At 44.4% G+C, this 26,433-nt stretch overlaps 1 protein-coding gene across 1 annotated transcript in view; it reads right to left on the minus strand.

Annotated features, from left to right (window-relative positions):
* Positions 1-1,264: 1,264 nt before the first annotated feature.
* The window catches only part of Cdh1 (cadherin 1), a 78,884-nt gene continuing 53,715 nt past the window's right edge, over positions 1,265-26,433 (minus strand). The window contains exons 4-16 of the mRNA XM_017798369.2: positions 22,430-22,573; positions 22,128-22,283; positions 21,309-21,453; positions 20,286-20,461; positions 19,884-20,012; positions 18,475-18,657; positions 17,325-17,569; positions 14,102-14,247; positions 11,521-11,745; positions 10,997-11,224; positions 7,736-7,866; positions 6,127-6,270; positions 1,265-3,116 (exon numbers count right to left, since the gene is read on the minus strand). Of these exons, the coding sequence (XP_017653858.2) occupies positions 2,907-3,116; positions 6,127-6,270; positions 7,736-7,866; positions 10,997-11,224; positions 11,521-11,745; positions 14,102-14,247; positions 17,325-17,569; positions 18,475-18,657; positions 19,884-20,012; positions 20,286-20,461; positions 21,309-21,453; positions 22,128-22,283; positions 22,430-22,573 (2,262 nt within the window). The 3' untranslated portion in view covers positions 1,265-2,906. The remainder of the gene's footprint in view (positions 3,117-6,126; positions 6,271-7,735; positions 7,867-10,996; positions 11,225-11,520; positions 11,746-14,101; positions 14,248-17,324; positions 17,570-18,474; positions 18,658-19,883; positions 20,013-20,285; positions 20,462-21,308; positions 21,454-22,127; positions 22,284-22,429; positions 22,574-26,433) is intronic.

Raw genomic sequence — 26,433 nt, forward strand, 5'->3', positions numbered from 1 at the left:
CTGGACAATTCAGAGACTGTCTCAAAATAAAAAGCAAAAAGATAAGGGGTCAGAGATGTATTTCAGTGGGTCCAGTACCTGCATGGCATATGCAAAGCTCTGAAAGTTCAGTTCCCAGTACCACAAAACATATACATAAAAAAGTCCAGGGCTGGAGATGGCTCAGTGGTTAAGAGTGCAGAGGACCCAAGTTCCATTTCCAGCATCCACATTGGGTGGCACACAACTTAATTCTACCTCTGGGGAATCTAATGCTCTCCTGTCCTTCACGAACACTGCATCCATGTGCACACCCCCCGCCCCAATACACAAATACACCTAATTTTGAAAAACAAAGATAAAATCTAAGCCAGGCATGGTGGCACACACCCAGAACTCAAGAGGCACTGGCAGGGGACCTCTGGGAATTTAAGGCCAGCAAGTGCTACAGGGCGAAACCCTGTCTCAAAAAAGAAAAAAAAAAAAAATTGCAAAGAGGTTAGAATGTAGTTCAGTGGCAGAATACTTGCTTAGCATGTGCAAGGCCCTAGGTTCAATCTCCAGTACCACTCAAGGAAAGGAAAGATGGGAGGGAATTGCCAAATGTCTCTTGGGGGAAGGGGCCACAATATTCCCTGGCACAGAATCACTGCCTATACTAATATTGTAAAATGTTCACCGTCTGAGCATTGCAGCTTCTGAGCTTCACTCTGGTCCCCTGACCTTGGGATTTTACTGATTTCATCATGTGCCACATTGCCGGAGGCTGTGTTGAGCATGTCCCAAGCAGAACTGAGTGTAGAGAATTCACTTAGCTGGAAGCTCCCTTCTCCATGCACTGAGATGGACCTCTTTGTCTTTGTCTAGCATAAGAGTTCCTATGGGAGGCCAGGCATGATAGCGCATGCCTGTAGTCCCAGCACTTGGGAGGCAGAGGCTGGCAGATCTGAGTTCAAGGCTAGTCTGGTCTCCATAGTGAGTTCCAGGCCAGCTGGGGCTACATGTCTCAAAAAGACAAAAAAAAATTATTTTGGATAGCTAGATGAGAGAGATCTAAAGTGCAAGTGGATGGACTTGCACTGGGGAATGTCTGGGGACACTGACTTGACAAGGTGGGTCTTATTACCCAGGACAGAGTATATGGGTTCCAGTGTGGGGGCTATGGGAAGGTGCTGGTGGGGATGCGGCTATAATGATGATTCAGATTATTCGCTATATTCTGTATGAAATTAAATGAAAAATTTTAAAAAAAGGGTCCCTATGGGATCAAATCAAGCATGTTTGACAATGGTTTAACAAAATTCTTTAATAAAATTTATAAAAATGCACTTTTGAGAACAGTTACAATTGTGTTTCTTTTCCATGCCCCCCAAATACAAAATTATCAGCACCCACACACATATACGCTCCAAACTACGACACTCTATACTGAACTATGTTAGACAGTTTAAACTGTAGAAAAATCAGCACAATCCTCACAACTGATTGCAGACACGATTTTTTTTTAACTTCCCAAAATAGTTGACAGTAATTTCAATAAAATTCTTTCCAGCAGTTATTTGCATTTTGAATTACAAGAAAAAAAAAAAGGCTCAAATCAAAGCTCCCCCCACCCACTCACCCTCCCATTAGGACAGTATTTACTTCCTGCTTCTATGAGGAAATGTGCAATTTCTAATAGTCTCAGTTTTCTATGCACACTTGGGTCCAGATAAACCAGTGTTTTCTGTAGACATCATCAAAAGCAGGCACTTGGGGACTCTAGGCTTTGGGACTTGCAGACAAGGATTCCAGCCAGGAAACATGCTGAGATTCCTCCACTGTTCCAGAAATTTTCAGGGAGAGAGGCCAAGCCACGTCTGCCACCCTCGGTATCAGTTTGCTAAATAAATGGCCAGGCTCAGTAACAGGCCTTCCTACTATCCCTGAGCCTGTCTCTTGAGTTTCCTGTCTTTGGCTGTAGCACTCCAGGCACTAGTCTGAGTACATCACTCTTTTGTGTTAGTGTTAAAGAAACACAAAACCAAGCGGCAACTGAAAACTCCCTTATTCTCTGGTCATGCACGGCTCCCTGCATGGAACCACAGCAACACATCTCACAACAGCATTCACCTAAGAAAGAGTGACTCTGAACAAGGAATGCAGCACAAGGGGGTACTCAGGAGGCTAGAAAAGAATGTCAAGACCACCTGCCTCTCCCCTAGATGCAACTCTAAAAGTCTTTGCATCAGAGAACTCCCATCTAGGAGAGCAACAGAATTCAGGAATACAAGTGAGTATTAGAGCACAGAACATCAATACAATGACGGTGGGAAAGCACACACACAAAAAAAGGGTGGGGCGGCGGCTTGGGGATGTGGCTCAGGGGTAGGACATTTGCCTTAATTCTCAGCTCAACGAAACAAAACAGAACAACTTTCTGTTCATAAACCAACAGAAGCAAAACAGGCTCCCCTCCTTTTTAAACACAAAACAAAACCCCTTACAGAAATCTGCTACCTGAATCTTCTGAGGCTGAGGTTGTTGCTCTGAAATAATAAATGCTATTGGGGCTGTAGCTCAGTGGTAGAGTGCTGGCCTGGCATTGCAGGCCCCAGATTCATCCCCAGGCACAGAAAAGGAAAAAAAAACAAAAACAAAAAATAAAAAGGGTGAGGCAGGCCTGGAGACAGCTCAGTGGCAGAGTGCTTGATTAGTGTGCACAAAGCCCCATGTTCAAATCCCAGCACAGAGGGGTGGGGGTGGGGATTTCAAGAATAAACGAGAACCTTCCTGACACACAGTAGGCTGACGGGAGTGGGACTGCTGTCAGAACCACATCCCGGGTCGGTCTTTCTCCTAGAAACCGAGGAAAGGAGCTGAAAGTCACAGGCAACATTATTCTGCATTTCCCATGGCTGCAACCAGGGATGCCTTCCTCTGGTCCTCTAGTCGTCCTCCCCACCGCCGTACATGTCAGCCAGCTTCTTGAAGCGATTGCCCCACTCATTCAGGTAGTCGTAGTCCTGGTCCCGGTCTGACTCTGAGGAGTTCAGAGAGCTCAGGCTAGCAGCTTCAGAACCACTTCCCTCATAGTCAAACACCAGCAGCGAGTCATAAGGAGGCGCTGTGGGGTCGCTGTCCGCTGCCTTCAGGTTCTAAAGGAGATACACATAAGTCTTTCAGTGAGGGGAAGGTCACAGTAGGCATCACTATGCAACTGCAGTAAGCAACATGTGACACATGACACATGACATAGCAACCAGGGTATTCAACACCTGCCAGACACCCACATACACATGGAAAGACATGGTTACAGAAAAATGTACAGAATGCATTTTCCCTAAGCCAAAATGCTAAATTTTAGGTGGGCAGATAGAGATGGGCATCAACCAATCAAAAACTAGGGTGGAGGTTCCATGTTCCCAATCAAGATGGATAGATGCTAAAAATGAGAGTAGTCATACTGGTACATATAGAAAAGTTCTGGGAGGATGGATACCAAACTATTGTTCAAAGTAAACTCTGGGGCTGGAAAGGTGGCTCAGTGGAAAGGAGCACTTGATGTTCTTTCAGGGGACCCAGGTTTGGTTCCCAGCACCCACGTAGTGGTAGTGGCTAACAATTGTCTCCAAACTGTCTCCAATTCCAAGGGATTCTACGCCCTCTCTGGCCTCTGTGGGCATTGCATATATGTGGTACACTTCCATACACGCAGGCAAAACACTCATAAAATACATAAAATAAAAATGAATTTTGGGCTGAGTGTGGTGGCGCACACCTTTAATCCCAGCAGTCGGGAGGCAGAGGCAGGTGGATCTCTGTGAGTTCAAGCCCAGCCTGGTCTACAAAGTGAGTTCCAGGACAGCTGGGGCTACAGGGAGACCCTGTCTCAAAAAGACAAAAAAAAAAAAAAAAAAAAATTGAAGAAATCAACTGTGGCTGGTGATGCATACCTTTAATCCCAGCACCTGAGTGGCAGAGGCACGTGGATCTCTGTGAGACTGAGGCCAACCCAGTCTACACAGTGAGTTCTAGGCCAGCTGGGCCTTCATACAGGGAAACTCTGTCTCAAATTAAAAAAAAAAACAACTTGACTCTGGGGAGTCAAGTTGGGGATATTAAAGAAGAGTTTGCATGGGTCTTTTTTCCCTCCCATTTAGGGTCTTGCAGGGACCCACTCTGGCCTCAAAAGCACAGTCCTCCTGCTTCCTCCTGCTGCAATTACAGTCACGTGCCACCACCCCCTGCTCTATCTTTTTTTCTTCATAAACATCATCTTTTTGAAAAATTGTGGTTTTTAAAACAATTTTTTATTTATTTTATATGTATGAGTGTATTGCCTGCAGGGATGTAAGTGCACTAGTGCAATAGCCATGGAGGTCAGAAGAGGGTGTCAGATCTCCTGGAACTGGTGTTACAGATGATTGTTAGCCACCATGTGGGTTCTGGGAATGCAAGAGCAGCCAATGCTCTTATCCTCCTGAGCCATTTCTCCAGCCCCCAAATTGTGATATATTTTTTAAAACATTTCATTGTGTGTGTGTGTGTGTGTGTGTGTGTGTCTAAGTGTGTGCCACAGTGCAGTCAGAGGATAACTTATGGAAATCGGTTCTCTCTTTCTACGTGTTGGTTCCTAGGACTGAACTCGGGTCATCTGGTTTGGCCATAAGCACCTTTACCCACTAAGCCATCTTGCCAGCCTTCATTTTCTTTTTTTTTTGTATTCTGAGACAGGGTCTCTCTGTAGCCCCAGCTGGGCCCGGAACTCACTATGTAGACCAGGCTAGCCTCGAGTCTAGCCTTCATTTTTGTAATTTGTATAATTTTTTTTCCAGTGATGATTGAATCCAGGACCTCATAGTGATCTACCATGAAGCTGTATCACAAGCCTTGTAACTTAAACTTTTAAAATTCCAAGCATAAATTTACATTTTTTAAATGTGCTTGCGTGTTTTGCCTACATAAATGTAATTGCATCTTGTGCATAAAATGCCCACAGCAGTCAGAAGAGGGTGCCAGCTTTCCTGGCACTGGAGTTTCTACCTTTGTTAACCACTATATGGATGCTGGGAACCAAACCCAGGTCTTCTGAAAGAGTAGTCAGTGCTCTTACCTGTTGAGCCATCTCTCTAGCTCTTATTTTATAATTTTAAAACACTACAAATAAGTCAGGCATGATATCACATGTTTGTAATCCCAGCGCTTTGGGGGTTGGAGGCAAGAGGATCAGGAATGCAAGGTCATCCTTGGCTACATTGCAAGTTTGAGGCCAGACTGGAGTACATAAAATCCTGTCTCAAAACAAACAAGAAATGTATAAAAATTTAAACAATTATAAACTCTTCCCTTACTGGCTCCTTTGTTCATTCCATTCTCAGTTCTTTAACCTTAACCTGAGCTAATTAATTTAATGCCTCACTATTTTCCCCTGAAGGTAGGGGCAACGTGGTGACATTTTGTCCAATGACAGACACTTTGGACAAAGTAAAATCTACGACGGTCTGCATTTCTGATATATACAATAACATATGGATGCTATTTTTATGCACTTCAGGTAGATCAGGATACATTTTGTGTGTATGCAGTGTGCACGTGCATGTTTGCATGTGTGTGTGCATGCATATGGAGGCCCATGATCGACATCAAGAGTCTTCCTCAATTGCTCTTCACCTTATTCATTGAGACAGTCTCTTAACTGAACCCAGAGCTCACTAATATGGGCAGGTCTGTCTGAGCACTAGAATTACAGATGGGCCTCCTTGCCCACCTGGCATGTACATGGGTGCTGGGAATGCGAACTCTGGTCCTCAGGCTTATGAGGCAAGCACTTTCTCCAATGAGCCCCAGCCTCCCTATGACAATACCTATTCAAGCTGTTATGAACACAGGGAACCATTCACGAAAACAAACTAGAATGTACTCTTCAAGTCTAGATCTACTCAATTCTTGAAAGCAGTTCTTGGTCTTGTCATATAGACTTAGCAAAGTCACCAAAGACCAGCGCAAGGTACTGTTGGTTCTGAAATTCAGATGAATCACAGAAAAACCAAGGCCCTTAGGGATCTGGACAAGGCAGACACCTGAAGGTTCTCATTGTAACACTTCTCTCCTTGGTTCCTAGATTCAGAGATGAACTGTGCCTGGCCCTCAGCTTTGCTTACTCACTTCATCAATAAAGTTTCCAATTTCATCAGGATTGGCAGGGCGGGGACGATACTGGGGCACACTCATGAGGGTGGGAGCCACGTCATTGCGAGTCACTTCAGGTCGAGCGTCCAGGCCCCTGTGCAGCTGGCTCAAGTCAAAGTCCTTTGGAAAGAAGAGGAGAGACACGACAGAGTTAAAAACAAACAAAAACCAGTCGCATACACAGGGCTGTGTTTGCCTCACAGAATCACAGACTATGCTACCAGTTAATCCCATAACTACCAACTGTGTAGTATTTACTAGCCGTGCCCAAGTTCATATAAAATGGCAGTTTCCAAATTGAAAGTCTCCCAATTCACAATGAAATAACAGACAGCATGTGGGGATTGTATGAATACAAGCTATCGGGTCTCACTCATTTTCATGGGACATGATTAATTAGGTGACTACTTGGCAAATACTCATTCCTTTCCCACCACAGCTGCTGTAAGAAGAAGGTAGTCTATCAATACACTGTCATGTGAGGAGCTACAGGAAACGAAGACAGCAGGTGCGGTCTGCAATGCATGCCTGCAGGGACCCACATGAGGCTCCCTGCAGCAGACCTGGACACAAGCCACAGCTTAGGGCCTTTCATTTCAGCTCAGCTGAGTCCTAACAGATCTACAGATGCTGTGAGCAATCATTCTCAAGAACCCAAGAATGTCTAAGGAAACCCCCGACTTTTTGGGTGCCCCGAGATCCTGGGGTTCTCTGCTCCGTAGCAATCCTGTTGTGATGGCTCACTTGAACACTGTATTTGGCATCCCCCAATTAGACCTAAAAATGTCTTGTAATCTGGAATTTTCAAGTAAGGCCTGTTGATGCTTACTCTTCACAGTCAAGTTGACTCAACTGAGAATCACCTAGCAGACATACTTCTGGCATGTTTTCTGAGGGTTCTTCCAAGAATGCATAACTGGGGCGGGGGGCAACACCACCCCATGGGCTGGGATCTCAGACTGAATGAAAAGGAGAAAAGGAGCAGAGGGCCAGCACCATCTTCCTCTTTCCTGACTGGATGCAATGTGACCAGCTGCCTCTCCCACTGCTGTGCCTTCCCCACCAAGATGGATTCTACCTGTAACCCATGAGCCAAAGCAAACCTTTCTTGCCTTAAAGTTGCTTTTGTCAGGGACTTTATCACAGCCAACAAGAAAAGTAAAGAATACAGCAGATCTCTACACTCAAGGGGAAAGATGTATTGGTTTAATATCCACAAAAAGTTAAAAACAGTTTGAGCACCAACTTCAAGAGAAATAGTTTGCTCTATGACAACTTCTTCACAGTATCTTAAAGATAACTTGCTTGAAGTTCATGTACTGAACAACAATGAGGAAGTAAGTGCGGGCTCTGGGCCAGATCCCCTTGCTTCACCTCTTCCTAGCTATGAGACCTTGGACATGTCACTCAGCTGCTCCATGCCCCAGTTCCCTCATCTAAAGGCAGCACAATACACAATCAATAAATGTTATCGGTTATTAGGCCTTAAAAAGTAACACACAGCTGTATCAAAAGCCTGCCTTCTCCTAACCATTGCTTCTTCCAAATAAAGCAATCACCAGAGTTTTATGTCTTTAAAACCCACCTGGTCTTCTTCTCCACCTCCTTCTTCATCATAGTAATACACGTTGTCCCGGGTGTCGTCCTCTGGGGGCAGTAGCGGCTCTTTGACCACGCCTCTCCTTCGCAGAAACAGCAGGAGTAGCAGGATGAGGACTGGAGACAGGGAAGAGAAGAGAGTGATGAGTCGCAGGCAAGAAAGGCCAGAGGAAGCAGTCATCATGGAGTACTGTGTCCTCGGACCCCAGACAGGTGGCAGGTACTCAGCCACTGCTGCTCCCAAAACACTTGCTAACTAATCCACATGGCATCTGGAGAACTACCTCCAGATCGCCCTGGGCTATATATATAGTAAGTTCTAGGAGAGCCTGGGCTACAGAATGAGGCACTGTCACAGGAGCAACACAACAAGGAAATGATGATGATGTTGATGATGATGATAAAATGAGCTGTCCATATGTATCCTGGCACTTCTGACTGAAATGTCCAACATCAGAATCTTCTCAGCCAAGTCTAATGAAACACACTCATTAAAAATTTACTGGAAAAAGAACGCAACCTATCTGTGCTAGGCAGATAGGCCATTATCAACCTCAGTGTATTCTCAATGGTTATTTTTCTCTTCAAAAATTTAGAGGGTGGGGTCTCAGAGAGAGCACAAATGTGACACCCACTAAGCATGTCCTGCAGGTTGAAAGGTGCACTCTCCTCAAGTGTGTGAAGCTACAGAGTGAATAGTTCAACCCAAAGCCCAGATTTGCTCCACTGCTTCCTGGAAGTCTTCATCCACTCCCATACCCTTTTTGCTCCATGTAGAATCTACTTAAAACTCCCTTCATGTCTTCACTAATGTGGAAACTTTCTGAATACCCTATCTCATGTTTTCTTTTTTTTTTTTTTTTTTTTTTTTTTTTTTTTGTCTTTTTGAGACATGGTCTTCCTGTAGCCCCAGCTGTCCTGGAACTCACTATGTAGACCAGGCTGGCCTTGAACCCACAGAGATCCACCTGCCTCTGCCTCCGGAGTGCTGGGACTAAAGCCATCCCTGGCTGAATACCCTATCTTAATCCTACTAGCTCCAGTGGTCCAAACAACAGCACCATGAAACTTACTAATAGCCTTTTTCTGACTGCAAAAGCATTCCTGATCTGGACCATCCCTTTTTTAAAAAGTTATTTTTGGGGCTGGAGAGATGGCTCAGTGGTTAAGAACACTGGTTGTTCTTGCAGAAGACCCGGGTTCAAATCCTAGCACCTAGATGGCAGCTAACAACTGTCTGTAACTCCAGTCCCAGGGGATCCAACAGCCTCTTCTGACCTTTATGGGCACTGCACATCATGGGTGCACTTACCTACATGCAGGCAATACACACATACACATAAAATAAAAATTTAAAAAGTTATTTTCATTTTATGTGTATGAGTGTTTTGCCTGCAAGTATGTAAGTGCACCACATGTGTGCGTGCAGTGGCAGAGGAGGCCAGAAGAGGGTGTCAGACCCTCCATAACTAGTTATAGACTGTTAGCCACCATGTTGGTGCTGGGAACCGAACCCAGGTCCTCTACAAAAGCATTAAGTGCTCCTAACTACTGAGTTATCTCTCCAACAACTAGGTCATCCCTTTTTAATCTTGAGTTTTATATTTATCACCTTTGAGGATTCTTTTTTGTTGTTGCTACATATTCATTCATTCATATGTGGAGATCAAAGGACAATGTAAGAGTCAGTTCTCTCCTTCTACCATGTGAGTTCAAGGGATTGAACTCAGACCAGTAGACTAGGTGACAAGTGCCTTTACCTGCTAGCCCATCTCATCAGGATGTCCCTATCCGTTTTTAAAGGACTTATTTATTTTATGTGTTTAAATGTGTACCACATGTGTGCCTGGTGCCTGTGGAGACCAAAAGAAGGCATCAGACCCCTTAGAACTGGAATTACAGATGGTCACGAGCTGCAATGTGGGTGCTGGGAGCTGAATCCAGTCCTCTGGAAGAGCAGTAAGCACTCTTAATCACTGAGCTGTCTTTTCAGCCCCCATCCCCCCCTTAAAAAAAAAAAACAAAACCAAAAAAACCAAAAAAGAAAAAACCAGGGCCTTAAATTATATAGTCTAGGCTCACTTCAAGCTCAATATACAGCTTGAACTTCTCTTTCTCTTTACAGCTATGTGCCACCATGCTATGCAGTGTTGTAGACTGAATTCAAGGCCTTGTGCACACTAGCCAAACACTCCACCAAACTACACTACATCCCCATGCATCTTAAAAAAGTGTTATTTATATTATGACTGTTTCGCCGGCATGTATGTAAATGCACAGGTGCAATGCCCATGGAGGCCAGAAGAGGATGTCAAATTCCCTGGAACTGAGTTATAGGTGGTTGTTAACCTGCCATATGGGTGCTGGGAATGAACCTGGGTTCTCTGTAAGAGCAGTCAATGCCCTTAACCACTGAGCCTTTTCCCTGCCCCCTATGGGTTTTTTTTTGTTTTTGAGAGAATGCTGCTACTTAGTATTTAGTTTGGACTGCCTCAAACTTTCAATCCTCCTGCCTCAGGCTTTAAGTTTTAGGGTTACAGGAATGTGCCAATGCTCAGTGACTGTTTCTAACTGACTTGTCATTGCTTCCTTTTAGAAATTCTCAGAGCACTGGCATCAGCCCTGGGTTCACTCTAAGGTGAGATCAAGAGATGTTAGTTTCAAAGACTATGGGAGAAATAGCCAATTTTCCTCCAGCATTCCTTTTCTCCTTTATCCTTTCAGCAAAGGAAACTCACTGCTCAAGCCTCCTTTGGGCACATGGTCACCCAGTGAGAGCTTCCAGGCTCCTCTGCAGCTTGGTATGGCTGTGTTTGGGCCAAGAGGATGTGAGGTGATACTTTTGTCTGCAGCTTGTAGAGAGGCTGCCTCTTCCTCTCTCATTTGCCCTCCACCCTGCAATATGGAGGTGGTGGTGAGCTGGCCAGCCTTGACTGTGCTAATGAGGATAGCATCTCAAGGTATGTGGTCCTGCAACCTCAGCATCACTTGGGAGTTAGTTCAAAACGCAGCAGCTGAAGCCCCTTGCCAGGTATCTTGGGACTGAATTCCCATTTTACCAAAAGGCATGGGTGATGTGTATGCAATCAATCTTGGGGAGCACAGGAAGATAGAAAGAAAACAGAAGGATCCAGGGTCCCTTTCAACCATGGATCAGTTTAACCCATACCCTAACTAAAAACCATGTCTATGAAATAAACCTCCACTTCAGAAGCTATAGGCTGAAGCACTTGCCAAATGCACTTACTCAGCAAAGCCAGAATTCCTCCAAGAATCCCCAGGATGGCAGGAACTTGTAATCCCGCTTCCACATAATTCGCCCTCATACAGTTGTTGACGGCCCCTTCGCAGTCGCACACAATGACGTCCAAGGTGGTCACCTGGTCTTTGTTCTGGTTATCCATGAGCCTGAGGTTGATTTTGTAGTCACCCAACTCTAAGGTCTTTCTTGGCTTCAAGAGGAGAGACTCTTGGGCTGAGGAAATCAAAACAAGGAAAAGATACGACCAGAACAAAAAGCTCACTTGAGATTCAAACTGTTAGGGAACCAGAGTCATTCCAACAGAGTTGGTCAGAACTACTTGGGGTTCAGATAACTGTGTTAAGCATCTCAAAGTGCAACACCCAAAATGCAGCACCAGGAAAGGAAAAGGGCTTTGGGTACCATTACTGAAATGTGAGGGGGAAAGGGCAGCACAGAAATTCCAAAGTGGGGAGGCAGAAGACACACAGCAGGCAGAGCCAAATTCCAGAAAGAGCCAGAGTTCCCACCTGGGTCACTGTACTCTATGGTCCAGTTGACGCTGGCCCCATGGGTTAGTTCGGCTGTGAAGGGGGAGGTGTTGGGGGGCAGGTCTGGATCAATAATGTTGATGACTTGAGGCTGTGGATTCCTCTGGCAGAAGTGTACATTTCGAGGTTCTGGGATGGGAGCATTGTCATTCACATCAGATAGAACCAGGAGAAGGGTTCCTGTGCCTGTGGCAATCGGAGAGCCTAAGAGAAAACACAGAGAGGCTGTCACAACTTGGGGATGATAGTGAGTGACATAACACCTCCCAGGAGGCCAAATCTTGTCCTGGCTTATTTTTCTGGACCCTCAGCACACCCCACATTACCCACAGTCTCTGTCCTACCCGTTGTGGCCTTTCGCTGCCAGATGGGTAAGCTTTCTGACAAGCTCATTCCCCATTTATGAACAACTACTGAGGTTATCCCTTGAAGACATCTTTCTTCTTCCTTCTATAAAATTGTTCGTTTAAGCTGGGCGTGGTGGCGCATGCCTTTAATCCTAGCACTCGGGAGGCAGAGGCAGGTGGATCTCTGTGAGTTCAAGGCCAGCCTGGTCTACATAGTGAATTCCAGGTCAGCTGGAGCTACAGGGACACCCTGTCTCAAAAAGACAAAATTGTTCATTTAAGTTTTGTTTTTGAGATAGGGTCTCACTATGTAACCTCTGAACTTGCAATCCTCCTTTCTCAACCTCCTGCCCAGGTCTGATTCCAGAAGGTCTTTTAAAAAAATAATTTTGAAGGCCGGGCGTGGTGGCACATGCCTTTAATCCCAGGACTCGGGAGGCAGGGGCAGGTGGATCTCTGTGAGTTCACGGCCAGCCTGGTCTACATAGTGAGTTCCAGGACAGCTGGAGCTCAGGGAGACCCTGTCTCAAAAAGACCGAAAAAAGAAAAAAAAAATTTTTTGTTTTGAGAAACCTGCATGTAGTGGCTCTTGTTTGGAATCCTACAACTCCTGAGGATGAGGCAGAAGACTCATCTCAAATTTGAGGCCAACTAGGGTTAAATAGTGAGTTAAGGGTTAACCTAGGCTACATAGTGAAACTCTGACTCAAAAAACAAAACAGGCAATTTTGGGGCTGGAGTGGTAGTACATGTCTGTAATCATAGAAGAATCAGACTAGCCTGAAATACATAGTCTCAAAAAATAACAAAAAGTAATTCAGGAGCTGGAGATGCAGGTCAGTGGCAGAGAGCAAGTTTAACATGCATGAGGCACTGGAGTCCATCCATATTTGAAATATAAAAAGGTTGGAGAGATGGTTTGGCAATTAAGAACACTTGCTACTCTTCCAGAGGACCAAAGTTTGATTCCCAACACCCAGGTCAAGGTGCTCACTGCTGCTTGTAACTACAGCTCCAAGGGATCCGATGTCCTCTTTTGGTCTCTGTGGGCATCCAAACATACAATATTTGTGCACACGTGCATACACACACACACACACACACACACACACACACACACACTGAGGAAGGAGTTCAGTGCTTGGGGGGGGTTCTGGGGGCTTTTTGAGACCGGGTCTCCCTGAGGCCCCAGCTGTCCTGGAACTCACTATGTAGACCAGGCTGGCCTTGAACTCACAGAGATCTGCCTGCCTCTGCCTCCTGAGTGCTGGGATTAAAGGCGTGCGCCACCATACCTGGCTAAAACTTTTTAAAAATTTATTTATTTTTTTATTTTATATGTATGCGTGTATTGCCTGCATGTAGGTAAGTGCACCCGTGTCGTGCAATGCCCACGGAGGTCAGACGAGGCTGTTGGATCCCCTGGGACTGGAGTTACGGGCAGTTGTTAGCTGCCATGTGGATGCTGGGATTCGAACCCGGGTCTTCTTCAAGAACAACTAGTGTTCTTAACTGCTGAGCCATCTCTCCAGCCCCAGCCCCTACAGTTAATTCTTAAAAAAAAAAAAAAGCAGGTGAGCTCCCAAACATCTATCCAGAGCTGTGTCTGTCATATTCACTTTGTAACACTGGAAACAACCAGGGCCTCACATGTGTTATACAAGTGCTCTACTATGGAGCTACAACCCTTGCATTCAAATTTTAAATATTTATTTATTTATTCATTCATTTATTTGAGACAGATTCATGTACCCTAGACTGGCCTCAAACTCACTATATACCTGAGTATGACCTTCAACTCTTCCTGATCCTGCCCCTATCTCCAAAGGGCTGGGATTACATGTCTGGTTTATATGATGCTAGAGATGGAACCCAAGGCTTTGTGCATGCTAGTAAGCACTCCACTAACTAAGCTACATTCCTAGTGATTCCCCAAATTTGTTTATTTATGTATTTAGACAGGGTCTGCTTGTATCTTCAGCTGGCCTGAAACTCACTATGTAGACCAAGTTGGCCTCAATCTCAGAGATCTGCCTGCCACTGCCTCCCCAGTGCTGGGATTTAAGGTGTGCAACACCACAGCCTGCTTTATTTGTTTTTTCAATATCAAGAATGCCATTGTTTATGAATAAAAGAGAAAGCGTGAAGTCATGACTCTAAAAAAAACGTAGGGGCAAAGGAGGCATGCTGGCCTGGAGGGCGGCAGCCATTACCATTGTCTGTGGCAATGATGAGGGCTGTGTATGTGCTGTTCTTCACATGCTCAAAGTCTTCTCTGTCCATCTCAGCCCGAGTAAAAATGGCACCGGTATCTGGATTAATCTCCAGCCAGTTGGCAGTGTCTCTCCAAATCCGATACCTGACGAGGGACAAGGTCTGGCTTAGAATGGGACCAGCAAACAGAATGGAACCGAAGGAGGCTGCAAGTCCTCTTCATTAACAGCTACTTTTTAAAATGAGCAGTCCTGAAAGCCACAGAATAGCACAGTGACCATGCATCTACCCTCCACCAAGAGTAATGACCACCACTCTCCCTTTCATTGTGGTACTGTGGATGGACACCAGGGCTTGGCGCCCACCACTAAGCTACATCCCCAGCTACTCATTACTCAGTTATTTTTTTTAATCCAGGAAATAAAACTGTGGTAGCCCAGTATTGCTGAAAATCCAGAACATTTAAATTATCAGATTCCTCCAAATGCACATTACAACAATCTTACAGCCTCATCCCAATTTAGCATTCAATCCACTGTGGGCAGTGACAGCCCAGCTTACATGAAAATAGCATCAGGGTCCAGAGTATTCTCCAGGGATCCAGTGGATCATCTTTGGCATTTGACTCACATCTTTCTAGTCTGATCCACCTGCTTCTGCCTCCCAAGTGCTGGGATTAAAGTCGTGTGCCACCATGCCTGGCCTGATTTTTTTTTTTTTTTTGAGACAGGGCCTCCTATAGTCCAGGCTGGCCTTATATAGCCAAGGATGACCTTGAACTTCTGATTCTCCTGCCCCAGCCTCCTGAGTAGCTGGGATTACAAACCTATATACCTAGGTCTAGCTTTTAATTTTATTTTAAAAAATTTATTTTAAATTTATATTATTTTATGTGTTTATGTATTTAGCTTGCATGTATATAAAGTACAATACTTGGAGGGCACTGGATCCCCTGGAACTGAAGTTACAGACAGATGTTAGCCATCATATGGGTGCTGGGAATCTAACCAGGGTCCTATGCAAGAGCAGCCAGTGCTCTTAACTGCTGAGGCATCTCTCTAACCCCTGATTTATTTATTTTTATTTTGTGTATATGAGTGTGTGCCCTACATGGATGCAGTGCCCTTGGAGGCAAGAAGAGGGTGCTGGATCCCCTGAAACTGGAGTTAAAAACAGTTGTTAACCAAATCCAGGTTCTCTGGAAAAGCAGGAAGTACTCTTAACCACTAGCCATCTCTCTAGTCTGTTATTTTTACACTTATGAGACTGGGTTTCATTATATAGCCCAGGCTAGCCTTTAACTGCTGCCTAATCTCCTGAGTGCTGGCATTATAGATGTATACCACCAAACCTAGCTTGATATTTATTTATTTATTTATTATTTGTCTTTTTGAGACTGGGTCTCCCTGTTGCTCCAGCTGGCCTTGACTCACAGAGATCCGCCTGCCTCTACCCCCAGTTCTGGGATTAAAAAGGTGTGTGCCACCACACCCAGTTTATGTATCATTTTTAACGTATGTGAGTGCACCTATGTTGTGCAATGCAATGGAGGTCAGAAGAGGGCTTTGGATTCCCCTGGAACTGGAGTTAAGGACAGATTCCCCTGGAACTGGAGTTAAGGACGGTTTGTAGCCACCATGTGGGTGCTGGGAATCGAGCCCAGGTCCTCTGTAAGAGCAGTCAATGCTCTTAACTGATGAGCCATCTCTCCAGCCCCGATCCATATTTATTTTTAAAAAGGCTAGCGTTCCTAAAAATAAAAAATTCTTAAAGGTCACAATATGCTCTCTACACCTGTATGCCTGAAGACTCAGGCTGACACTGATGGTTGGGTTGCACTATGCACACCTATTCATAGGTGCCAGGGAAGTTAATTCTTCTGGACTAATACGATTAATTAAAAACAAAACAAATGATAACAACATTGAAACCCCACTTTATTCAAAAGGCGAAGAGGATCCTGTTAAATATCTTATTAGGAATACCAGAAATAGTAATCAGAGGAAACAAAGGCCTAAAAAGCAGAGCTCTGCTGCTCAGTCAAGATCTGTGGGAAGGGAGCTAAGAGCTGTATGTGGTGATGCTCGGCTGAAATTCTAACAGTTGGGAGGCAGAGGCAAGAGGATTGGGACTTGAGGCCAGGCTGAGTTGAATGAGACCCTGCCTTAAAAAAAGGGGAGGGCGGGTAGTGGGAAGCTAAGAAACCAGAGGAAGAAAGAACTGTGGAAATCTATGTGCTTGCTTGCCCTTGCTTCTCTATAAGTGCAAAGCAATGAATTACAAGAAGTGGTCTTTAGGCCATGGTAACGAATACTGCTAAGGCCTATCAGGCATGTCCAGCATTGACTGTGACATAGCTCAAGCTCAGGAGTGATACAATAGGGCCAGCAAGATAGATGGCTCAGTGGGTAAAGGCGCTTGCCGTCAGGCCTGACAACCTGAATTCAAGCCCTGGGACCCAAGTGATGGAGAAAACCAACGCCAGAAAGTTATCCTCTGGTCTCCATATGTGAAACATGGCAAGCAAGCACCCACATACATGTATACACACATACACACAAAATAAATAAATGTTAATTAAAAAAAAAAAAAAAAGCCAAAACCATACTCTTGTCACCCGCCCCCAAAAAAGTAATAAATAAAATCAATTAAGTTTATGATTTTGTGTTGGGCTACATTCATAGCTATCCTGGAGTACATGTGGCCTGAAGGCCTCAGGTTGGACACGCCTGTTGGCATGCTAACGTATCAACCCAGTCTAGACACTATCCAGTCCAAGGCTTCAGTACCAAACAAAATCCTACATTTTTGTTTTTGTCTTTTCTCTATTCTTTCACATTTGATTAAAAAATAAGGGCCAGCAAGATGGCTCAGTAAAGAAGGCACTTGCCTCTAAGTCTAACGACCTGAATTAGATTCCTGGGATCACGTGGTAGAAGGAGAAAACTGACTCCCATAAGTCAACCACGGACTGTACCATGATGGCAATAATTACAGTGACACTGCAGACATCTTAGCTTATATAACAAACTCTAGACTGTTCTCATGCTCAAACTGGTCAAGGACAGATTTCTCAGAATGTATTTTTATCATTATATGACAAGTGACTGTATTTATATACATATTCGCATAAATTAAAATGACATTAAAAGGAACAGAAAAATTGTAAATACATTCCAGTACCCCCTTGGTACCAGTCAGTTGAAAAACCCTTCCACTTACGTGATCTTCTGATCCATGAAGGTGTCTGGCTCCCGGGCTGTGTAGGACGTGATCTCCAGGCCCACGGAAAAGTCCTCAGGTACTTCTACTCTCTTTTCAGCAGGAACAAAGATGGGTGCCTCATTCACGTCCATCACGTCCACAGTGACAGTGGCTGTGGATGTGACAAGAGCCCCCTCAAAGGGGGCCACGTTCCCCACTGTCACGTGTAGAATATACTGTTGCTTGGCCTCAAAATCCAAGCCCTAGAAAACAGGAAAAAAATGAGCTTAAACTAAAATATCACAGGCTTGGGGTGTGGCTAAGGGGTAGAGCACTTGCTCAAGGACCTGAGTTCAACCACCGTTACCCCACAACAGAATAAAGTGAAAAAAAAAACAAGAAACAGTGTTAGCAAAAAATAAAGTGAAACTTGAAAAAGTTTTCATCTTTATCGCTTTTGGTGGACAATATACCAGGGGTTCCCAAACATGGCTGCCTGCCTGTTGAAGAGGCTGTTAAAGCTCGAAGGCTACTCCAGGTAGCTGTTAACTTTGACTAAATTCAACAAGCAATTCATTCCCACTTTTAGTTTTCAAGTTTTTAGGGCATTTTTCAAAGATTTATTTATTTTTGTTTTATGTATATGTGTCCTGTCTAGGTGTATATACGTGTGCCACATATGTGTAGGTGCCTACAGAGGTTGGAAGAGGGTGTTGGATCCCCTAGAACTAGAGTTACAGGTGGCTGTGAGCCACCCAGTGTGGGTGCTGGGAACCGAACTCAGGTTCTCTGCAAGAGCAGCAATGATGACTCTTAACCACTGAGTCATATCTTTCCAGAACCAAGTTTTTAGGCCATTTTTCAAAAGAGCTGTACCTGCTTCACTTTTAATAGTCTAGACAAACAGCTCAGAGCAGGAAACCATGGTCCTTCTCATTTGCAAGATAAGAAAGGGGGAAGGAAGCAGGGTCCCTGGGAAACAGCCAATTAAACCCAACAGCTATAGTAGAGTCACTGCAAGCCGGGGACAGTCAGTCTACTGTGATCTGAGAAGGCTCCCCGACCCCTCCCCAGCCAGTGCTGATTCACTTATGAGAAGTCACCATGGATAAGGGAGGACCAGCTGCTGGGACATCAATTTCTACATCTTCCCAAGCACAATACAAACCTTGGTTGTTTTCAGAATGCCATCATTGGTTGCAGGGTCTGTGGTGACAATAAATTGTTGTTCAGGATCATTTATGATGGTGTACACGGCCTCCCATGCTGGAGTGTGGGGAGTGTCATCATCAGTCACTTTGAGTGTAGTGATGTAGGCATTAGCCTCATTCTCAGGCACCTGACCCTGGTACTGTAGAGCAAAGGAAAAAGGTGGGTCATGGTGACAGTAAGGGGAAGCCAGGACTCCAGGAATGGACATGCTGCGGAGCCCAAGCCCAAGGGAGGGTTGAGGTGAGGTCAAGTAACTGACCCTCATTTTCTGTCAGCACACCCGAGCATGCTCCTCTGTGAGCCACTGAAGGAACCTTCTAGAAGGCCTTAGCTACCAGAACCACTCAGCACCTGCTGGCCCAGGTGCCTACTGACTGATCTCAGTCACACTCACAGTCACCATTTTCCCTGAGTCCCCAAGAGCTGCCCCCCACCTCAATTTTTGAGACAAGGCCTCACTTTGTAGCCCCAGCTGGCCTTGAACTCAGAGATTCTGCCTCCCGAGTGCTGGGATTAAAGGTGTTTGGCATCACATCCAGCCCCATTATAGTATTCTTAAAGCCCCTTAGAAATGATGAAAAAGCAATTATCCCCAGACCTTTGTGACGTAAGAAAAAAGAAGTCAGCCCTGCTATTTAAGGCCTCTGTTACTAACAAATCAAATTAAAAAAAAAAAAAAAAAATCCAAGTATGGTAGTGCATGCCTGCCTGACAACCTGGGTATTAGAAACCATGTCTCAAAATTTTTTAATTTTATATATAGATATGAAGTTCCTCTATTTGAATCTACTCCTTGAATGCATTTGATATTCTTGGCATCCAGTAATTCCTATGAGGCCAGGAATGGTAGTTCACACCTGCAATTCCAGAATTTGAGCTAGCCTGGGTTACATAGTGAAACCCTGCTCAAGCCACCCATCACCCCCAAATTATAATTCCTATAATTGCCAATTATCTCTCTGACTAGACCACCAATTCAAGACTAGAATCCTTGTCTGCTTTGGTTGTGATTACATCTCCAGTGCGTAACACAATGCTTAGAATAAACTTAGAAAATATTTGTTTGATGAATAAACTAGATCCATTTAGGATCTGATATAAAGATGCAGAATATAAGGTCGTGGATTCATCAGGTTCTTTTTGCAACTTCACAATCCTATGGGCCCCAGGCTACGGTTGAAACAAAAATATTCAAAGATAGAAGAGCTACACCAATATGCTGGCTTCGAAGTTTTAAGTTTACAGTCACTAACCTGGAGAAGAGTTCTCAAAGGGTTCACCCATGAGCAGAGTTTTACGTAAAACTTAGTTGGCACACTACAAAGAACCTTTCACAGGAAACTGTCTAAAGACCTGCAGAATTACCATGGTTGGGTTGAAGATGGGAGCGTTGTCGTTGATGTCAGTAACTGTGATTACAGCTTTTGCTGTAGTGCTTAAGCCTTCGCCTTGAAGGTCAGCAGCTTGAACCACCAGGGTATACGTGGGATAACTCTGCAAACATCAAACATGCACATCAGAACCAGCTCCAGCAGCCACCTTGGTCCAGCCCAGCCCACGGCATGTAGAGAACTGGAATATTTGCTCATCTGCTTAACTGCCCAGGCTGCCTGCCCCCAGGCACAGAGCTTCTGGGCAGGTGCTGAGATGCATACTGAGACACTCACACTCACTGACCATTAGGATCAGCAGAGGGTTGCACTGCCCAAGGAATTTAATAAACATTTGCCTTCAATTCCCACTGGATCCTCCTGAGCCCTGCCTGACCTCTCGGTCCAGTCCGGAGGTGACCACACTGATGACCCCTGTGTCCCTATTGACAGTGAACATATTTTTGTGAGGCAGCTCAGGATCTTGGCTGAGGATGGTGTAGGCGATGGCAGCATTGTAGGTGTTTACGTCGTCATCTGCATCAGTGGCTGAGACCTGCATCACAGAGGTTCCTGGAAAAGTCAAATGAGAGAGATTTAAGTGGACTACAATTGCCACTTGGGGATTTGCTCCTTACTGCTCAGCCCAATCCCATCCTAGATGATAAAGGAAGGGCCTATTTCTAAAATTCACATGAAATTGCAAGAGAAGAAAGCATTACATCAAACCAGCTATGTTCAGAGAACTCAACTTTCAAAGCCTACATTTTAGATGTAGTGAGGGGAGGAGAAGGTGTCGGGAATAAATTAAAGCATTCCACCAAGTCTCTCTTCTCTTCCTCCTCCATTTTCTTTATTTTTAAAAAGATTTTGTTGAGGTTGAGAGATGGCTCATCAGTTAAAAGCAGTGACTGCTCTTACAGAGGACCTGGGTTTAGTTCTCAACACCCACATGGTGGCTACTATCTATAACTCCAGTTCCAGGGGATCCAACGCTCTCTTATGATCTCTGCAGACATTGCATGACATGGGTGCACTTACATGCAGGCAAAACACTCAGAACACTCACATAAAATAAAAATAAAACAAATTTTAAAAGATTTTATTATTTATGTGTATCTGTGTATCTGTGTAGGTGAACATGCATGTAGGTATCCTCAGAGGTCAGAAGAGGGCAGTAGATCCTCTGGAACTGGAATTAGATGCATCAACCACCAGGCCCAGTTTAGCAAAGTTGTTCTTATGTTGTTCTTATTTTGTATATTCCTATAGGTAGAATATTAGACTACACAAGACAGACAGACACACATTCAAAGAACCTCTCTCAATATGAAGTTAGTTTCAGTGACCTGACCCCAAGTTCCAGCCCCACACTTTGAGGTGTCTTTCTGGGTATTTCAGGTCCTTGTGGCTAACATACCTGGAAGAGCACCTTCCATGACAGACCCTTCAAAGACCTTCTTGATGAACTCGGGCTTGTTGTCATTCTGATCTGTCACCGCGATCACAATCTCCATGGGCTCCTCCACAGCGTTCCCATTAGATGACACAGCATGAGAATACAGCTGCCAAGAGCCAAGTGAGGGTTACTTGGACCCTGCCCAGAAAGAAGTGGTAGGAGGAGGGGCTCCATCTGACCTCCACTCCTTCTACTTCTAGACCTCTGTGGGAGGACATCCTACATGATGTGCTGTTACTTAATGAAGTCATGGATAAGGCCTCATCTCATGGGCTGGAGAAAACTCTCACTAGGTCAGACCACCCACTTATCACATGAAAACTACAGTGTCAGAACTAGAGATGAAGCCGAAGCCTACGAAATTCTGATTCACTTCACTCGGGGTAAATTTTCTCTGGCATCTCCAATCTAGTAATTCTCCCAGATTTTTTTGCATTTGTCATCCACAGGTTGACTCTCTCTTCCCTAAGCTCATGTAACCATGTCCCAGAAATGGCTTTTGCTACCTGTTATATCTACTTCCTTCCAGCCCCAAGAACAAGGTGACATCTTCTAGCTAATCTTGACGCATAGTGTGTGAGGAATCCCCTTACTTTTCTCCCAACAAGGGAGGGGGGTGGGAACTAACTCTCTCAACTGCCCTGCATCTCCTGTCATCTCACTTTTATCAACACGCCAAGAGATAAGTTAAGCTCTTCCCTCGAGATCCAATATGGGTTGCTCAAATACTTTTGGACAGATGTTAGTTACCCCATGGTCAAGTTTCTCAGAGATACTCACGATATACTTAGGAATAGCTTCTCTATCCAGAGGTTCCGTCACCCTCAGCCACCCTGTTTCTCTTTCAATAGTAAAGACACCAACAGGGGGTTTGTCAGCTCCTTGGCCAGTGATGCTGTAGTAAACCTGGGTTTCTTTGTCCCTGTTGGATTTGATCTGAAGATAGAACAGAAACAATTGTCAAGGGAAGACCTTGACAGTGGGTCATTTTTAGTTTCTCTCCTCTTGGTTCTTCTCTATCAAATCCTTCCCAGGGGAGGGCCAGAGTGGTGGTGGTGGCAGAGGACAATTTCCTTCTCTACCTGAACCAGGTCTTTAGGAAATGGGCCCTTTTCATTTTCTGGGCAGCTGATGGGAGGGATGACCCAGTCTCTCTTCTGTCTTCTGGAACTCTGGTGGGAGCTGGGAAACATGAGCACTTCTGGCTGGGATCCAGAGACAGAGTCCTAAAAGCAAAGAAGATGAGCAAAATGAGACACAGTACAGGTCTAACAGTTCAATCCACCCCATCATGCCTCCATCTCCTGAGGGTAGTGTATGTTTGAATTTAATGATATATTTTCTTCTCAACAACACATCATATATCCTTCCACAAAACACCCTGTTGCCACTGGTGTTTGGACAGTGAATGCCCCCCCACCCCCCACCCCAAGGGTCACATGTTTAAGTGTGGTCTCCAGGTGGTGCTTACTGAGAGATCATCAGATCACAGGAAGTGTATTTTGGGATTTCGGTCTCATCTTTGTTTCTTGTATCACAAGGCAAGTTGGTTTACTCGGCTACATGCCCTCACCACAATGTGCTGTCCTTATCAGACGACCAAATAATGGGATCATTTGCTCTTGAACCTCCAGAACCGTAAGATAAGATAAACCTTCTCTTTAAGTTACCATCTCAAGAATTTTGCTGTAGTGTCCGAATGCTGACAGATACAGCCACATAATACTATAGTCATTGATTCTTCTCAGTATCCAGAATTCAAATAACTATATATACACAAGTGTAGGTTTGAAAATTTAATAATTGAATTTACAAGTTATTTAAAACTTACATAATGTCATTTAAGCAATATTACACTCTGATAATATCAGATGATTCAATAACTAGATATTTAGGTGTTTCCAATGTCTATGTTTTTCCTAGGGATATAGTTCCCCAGAGGGGAGTTATCAACTCTAAGTTTTGGGAACTGCTACTAAGAACTACCGTGCAATCGATATAAATCTCTTAATCTTACTGTGTCATAGCTAAGGTTTCCATTTGTTCTAACAGAAGCTGCTGGAATGAGAACCAAAAATAACCTTGCAACTGATACTGAACAGTTTTCATGTGCAGTAAAGACAACTTCACACACTCAGGGAAATAAGAGTTGAAGATGGAAGGAAAATACCTTCCAAATTGTTTGTTCTAGAATGATCCACAGTAACAACATTTCTGGAAGAAGATACTCATTACTGATCATCCTCAGTCAAGTTAGAATCGAGCTTGTTTCCTGTTTCCTTGTTTTTGTAGTTGTTTAGTTTGGTTTTGGCATTTTTGAAACAGGGCCTCATGAAGCCCAGGCTGGCTTCAAACTGTATAGCTAGGGATGATCTTGAACTTCTGATCCTCCTGCCTTCACCTACCAAGGGATGACAGGATGTGCTACCATAATCTGCTTATGCAGAGTTGGAGATAAAACCCAAGGCCTTTTGCTTTCCTACTGAGCTACACACACCCCCAGCCTTCCTCACATTTTGGATTAAAAACATTAAAGACAAACCAGGTATAGTCATGTATACGTGCAATCTCAGTACTTGGGAAGCTAAGGCAAGGAAAGGCCATAAGTTGAAGGCCAACTTAGGCTGCATAGCAAGTCCCTGTCTCCAAAAGTTTGGGGACGGGGGTGAAGGGAACACCATTTGCTAAGTTCGGCAAAGCAAACAGGAGAGGAGAAACCTGGAATGTTCCTAACTATAAAGCCTCCATTCTGACCACAACTTATCTTTGGACTTCTTTGTCTTAAAGGAACATTTTGCATAAACCACTGTAATTTTGGGTTTTCTATAATACATACTTGAATCAAATCCTGTCTCTAGACAGAAGTAAAGTCAGCAGAGGTGAGAAGGGAAGGCTAGAGGAAAACCAAGTTCAAAACAGCCTCTTGGTCTTAGGAGGCTCCAGTCAGCTACCTGACCAGAATTCACAGAGCTGAACTAGCATGCGTGCCAACTGGGGGCCTGAGTCAGGAAGTCGGGCTAACACAGCTGAACTAAGTTCCTCACTCTTCTAATTGCATCAGGGAGGAAAATTAGATCCTTCAAGAAGATTATTAAATCTTATGAGTCTTCAGAGAAGACTCATAGGCTTTTGCACATACAGCACAGCTGACACTTGAAGCAATAAGCTGGGAACGCTAAGAAGGTCTAGAGCGCCTACAGACATTTTGATAGGAAGTGCCATGAGAGCGCTCTCAAAACTGGCAGAGGCATTTGGCTTTTGGTAATAACCTGCAGAGACATTCTTGTCAAGAACCTAGGCAGACACATGTCCATCCACTCATGGTCAGTCCATCTACCCACCTGTTCAATATTTACTGGTTTTCTGGAATGTGCCAGACCTAATGGCTAGGCACTGCAAACACAGCAGAAAGGATCTTATGCAAGCGGCATAAGGAGCCTGAAAAGGCTTTCTATTGGCTCCTCCCTCCCTTTGCTAAGATGCTCAGTACCTCACCTCTAATTCTTTCTGCTTTGGGAAGAAAATGGCAGCAGCTAATATTTAATGAGCACCTGTCACATTTGGCCCTTCATAGCTGCAGGGCTCAAATCAGTGGGCAATCAGTTACAGACGGAAATTATTTTTCAAAGCCAGGTTTAGTGATGCATGCCTCTAATCTCACACTTGGGAGGTAGAAGCAGGAGGATCAGGAGTTCAAGGTCATCCTGGACTACATATTGAGCTTGGGGCAACCTGGGCTACATGAAACCCTGTGTTTGTACCTGATACCCTCTTTGGTCTCCACATACACAAATAAATAAGAAAAATAAAAAAAATAAATCTTTAAAAAAATGTTAGTGGCTGGAAAGATGGCTGGGCTTGAGAGTACTTATTGTTCTTCTAGAGGACCCGAGTTCAGTTCCCAGCATCCACATGGTGGCTAACACCAATCCTTAATTCCAGTTCCAATGGATCTAATGCCCTCTTCGGACCTCCATGGGCACCAGGCACACATGTGGTGTGCTTACATACATGCAGGTAAAATACTAGTACACATAAAAAATTTTAAAACATTAAAAAGTTTTAATTAATTTATTTTTATTTTATGTGTGTGAGTGTTTTGCTTGTGTGTAAGTCTACCACATGTGTACAATGCTCACGGAGGCCAGAGGAGGGCACTAGATCCTCTGGAAATGGAGTTAGGGATGATTATGAGTCACTGTGTTGGTGCTAGGAACTGAACCAGGTTCTCTGCAAGAGCAGTAAGGGCTCTTAAGCTGAGCCATCTCTCCAGTCCAAGTTTTTAAAAATCTTCTTTTAAAATTTTTAAAGGTTATCTAAGCCTGGCTGGGGATGTAGATCAATTGGTAAAGTGCTTGCCTAGCATGCATTAGGCTGTAGGTTTAATCCCCAGAACCAAATAAAACCTGGGGTGATGGCACAAGATGGAACCTAGAGGGTTAGAAAGTTCAAGGTTCTGCTACATGGTAAGTCAGAAGCTATCATGGGCTACATGAGACCCTATCCAGAAAAAAAGAGAAACCTAAAGCCAGGCATGCTAGTATACATCTGTAATCCCAGCTTTCAGGAGGCTGAGGCAGGAGGATTGAGTTTGAAGTCAGCCTAGACTCTTTTTATAGCAAGATCTTGCCTTAAAAAAGAAAAAATAGGCCAGGCATGGTGGTGCACACCTTTAATCCCAGTACTTGGGAGACAGAGGCAGGCAGATCTCTGTGAGCTCCCGGCCAGCTGCAGACACAGGGAGATCCTGTCTCAAAAAACTGGATAAAAAAAGGGCAGATTTTTAAAGATGATATTTATTTTTATTTTTATTTTATGTATATGAATGTTTTGCCTGTAAGTCCACCGTGCATATGTCTGGTTCCCAAAGAGGCCAGAAGAAGGTGAAGTTAAGGACAAGTATTAGCCTCTATGTGGGTGCTAGGAACTGAACCTGAGTCCTCTGGAAGAACAGTCAGTGATCTTAACAGCTGAGCCATCTCTCCAGCCCTCACATGCAGACTTTTCCCCTTATCATCTTGAAATAACACATAACAACTGACACAGCATCTGCATTATATTAGATATTGTCATTAATCTAGAGGTG

This window comes from Nannospalax galili, unplaced genomic scaffold (assembly GCF_000622305.1).
Source record: "Nannospalax galili isolate Female #2095 unplaced genomic scaffold, S.galili_v1.0 scaffold410, whole genome shotgun sequence".
Taxonomy (NCBI): Eukaryota; Metazoa; Chordata; class Mammalia; order Rodentia; family Spalacidae; genus Nannospalax; species Nannospalax galili.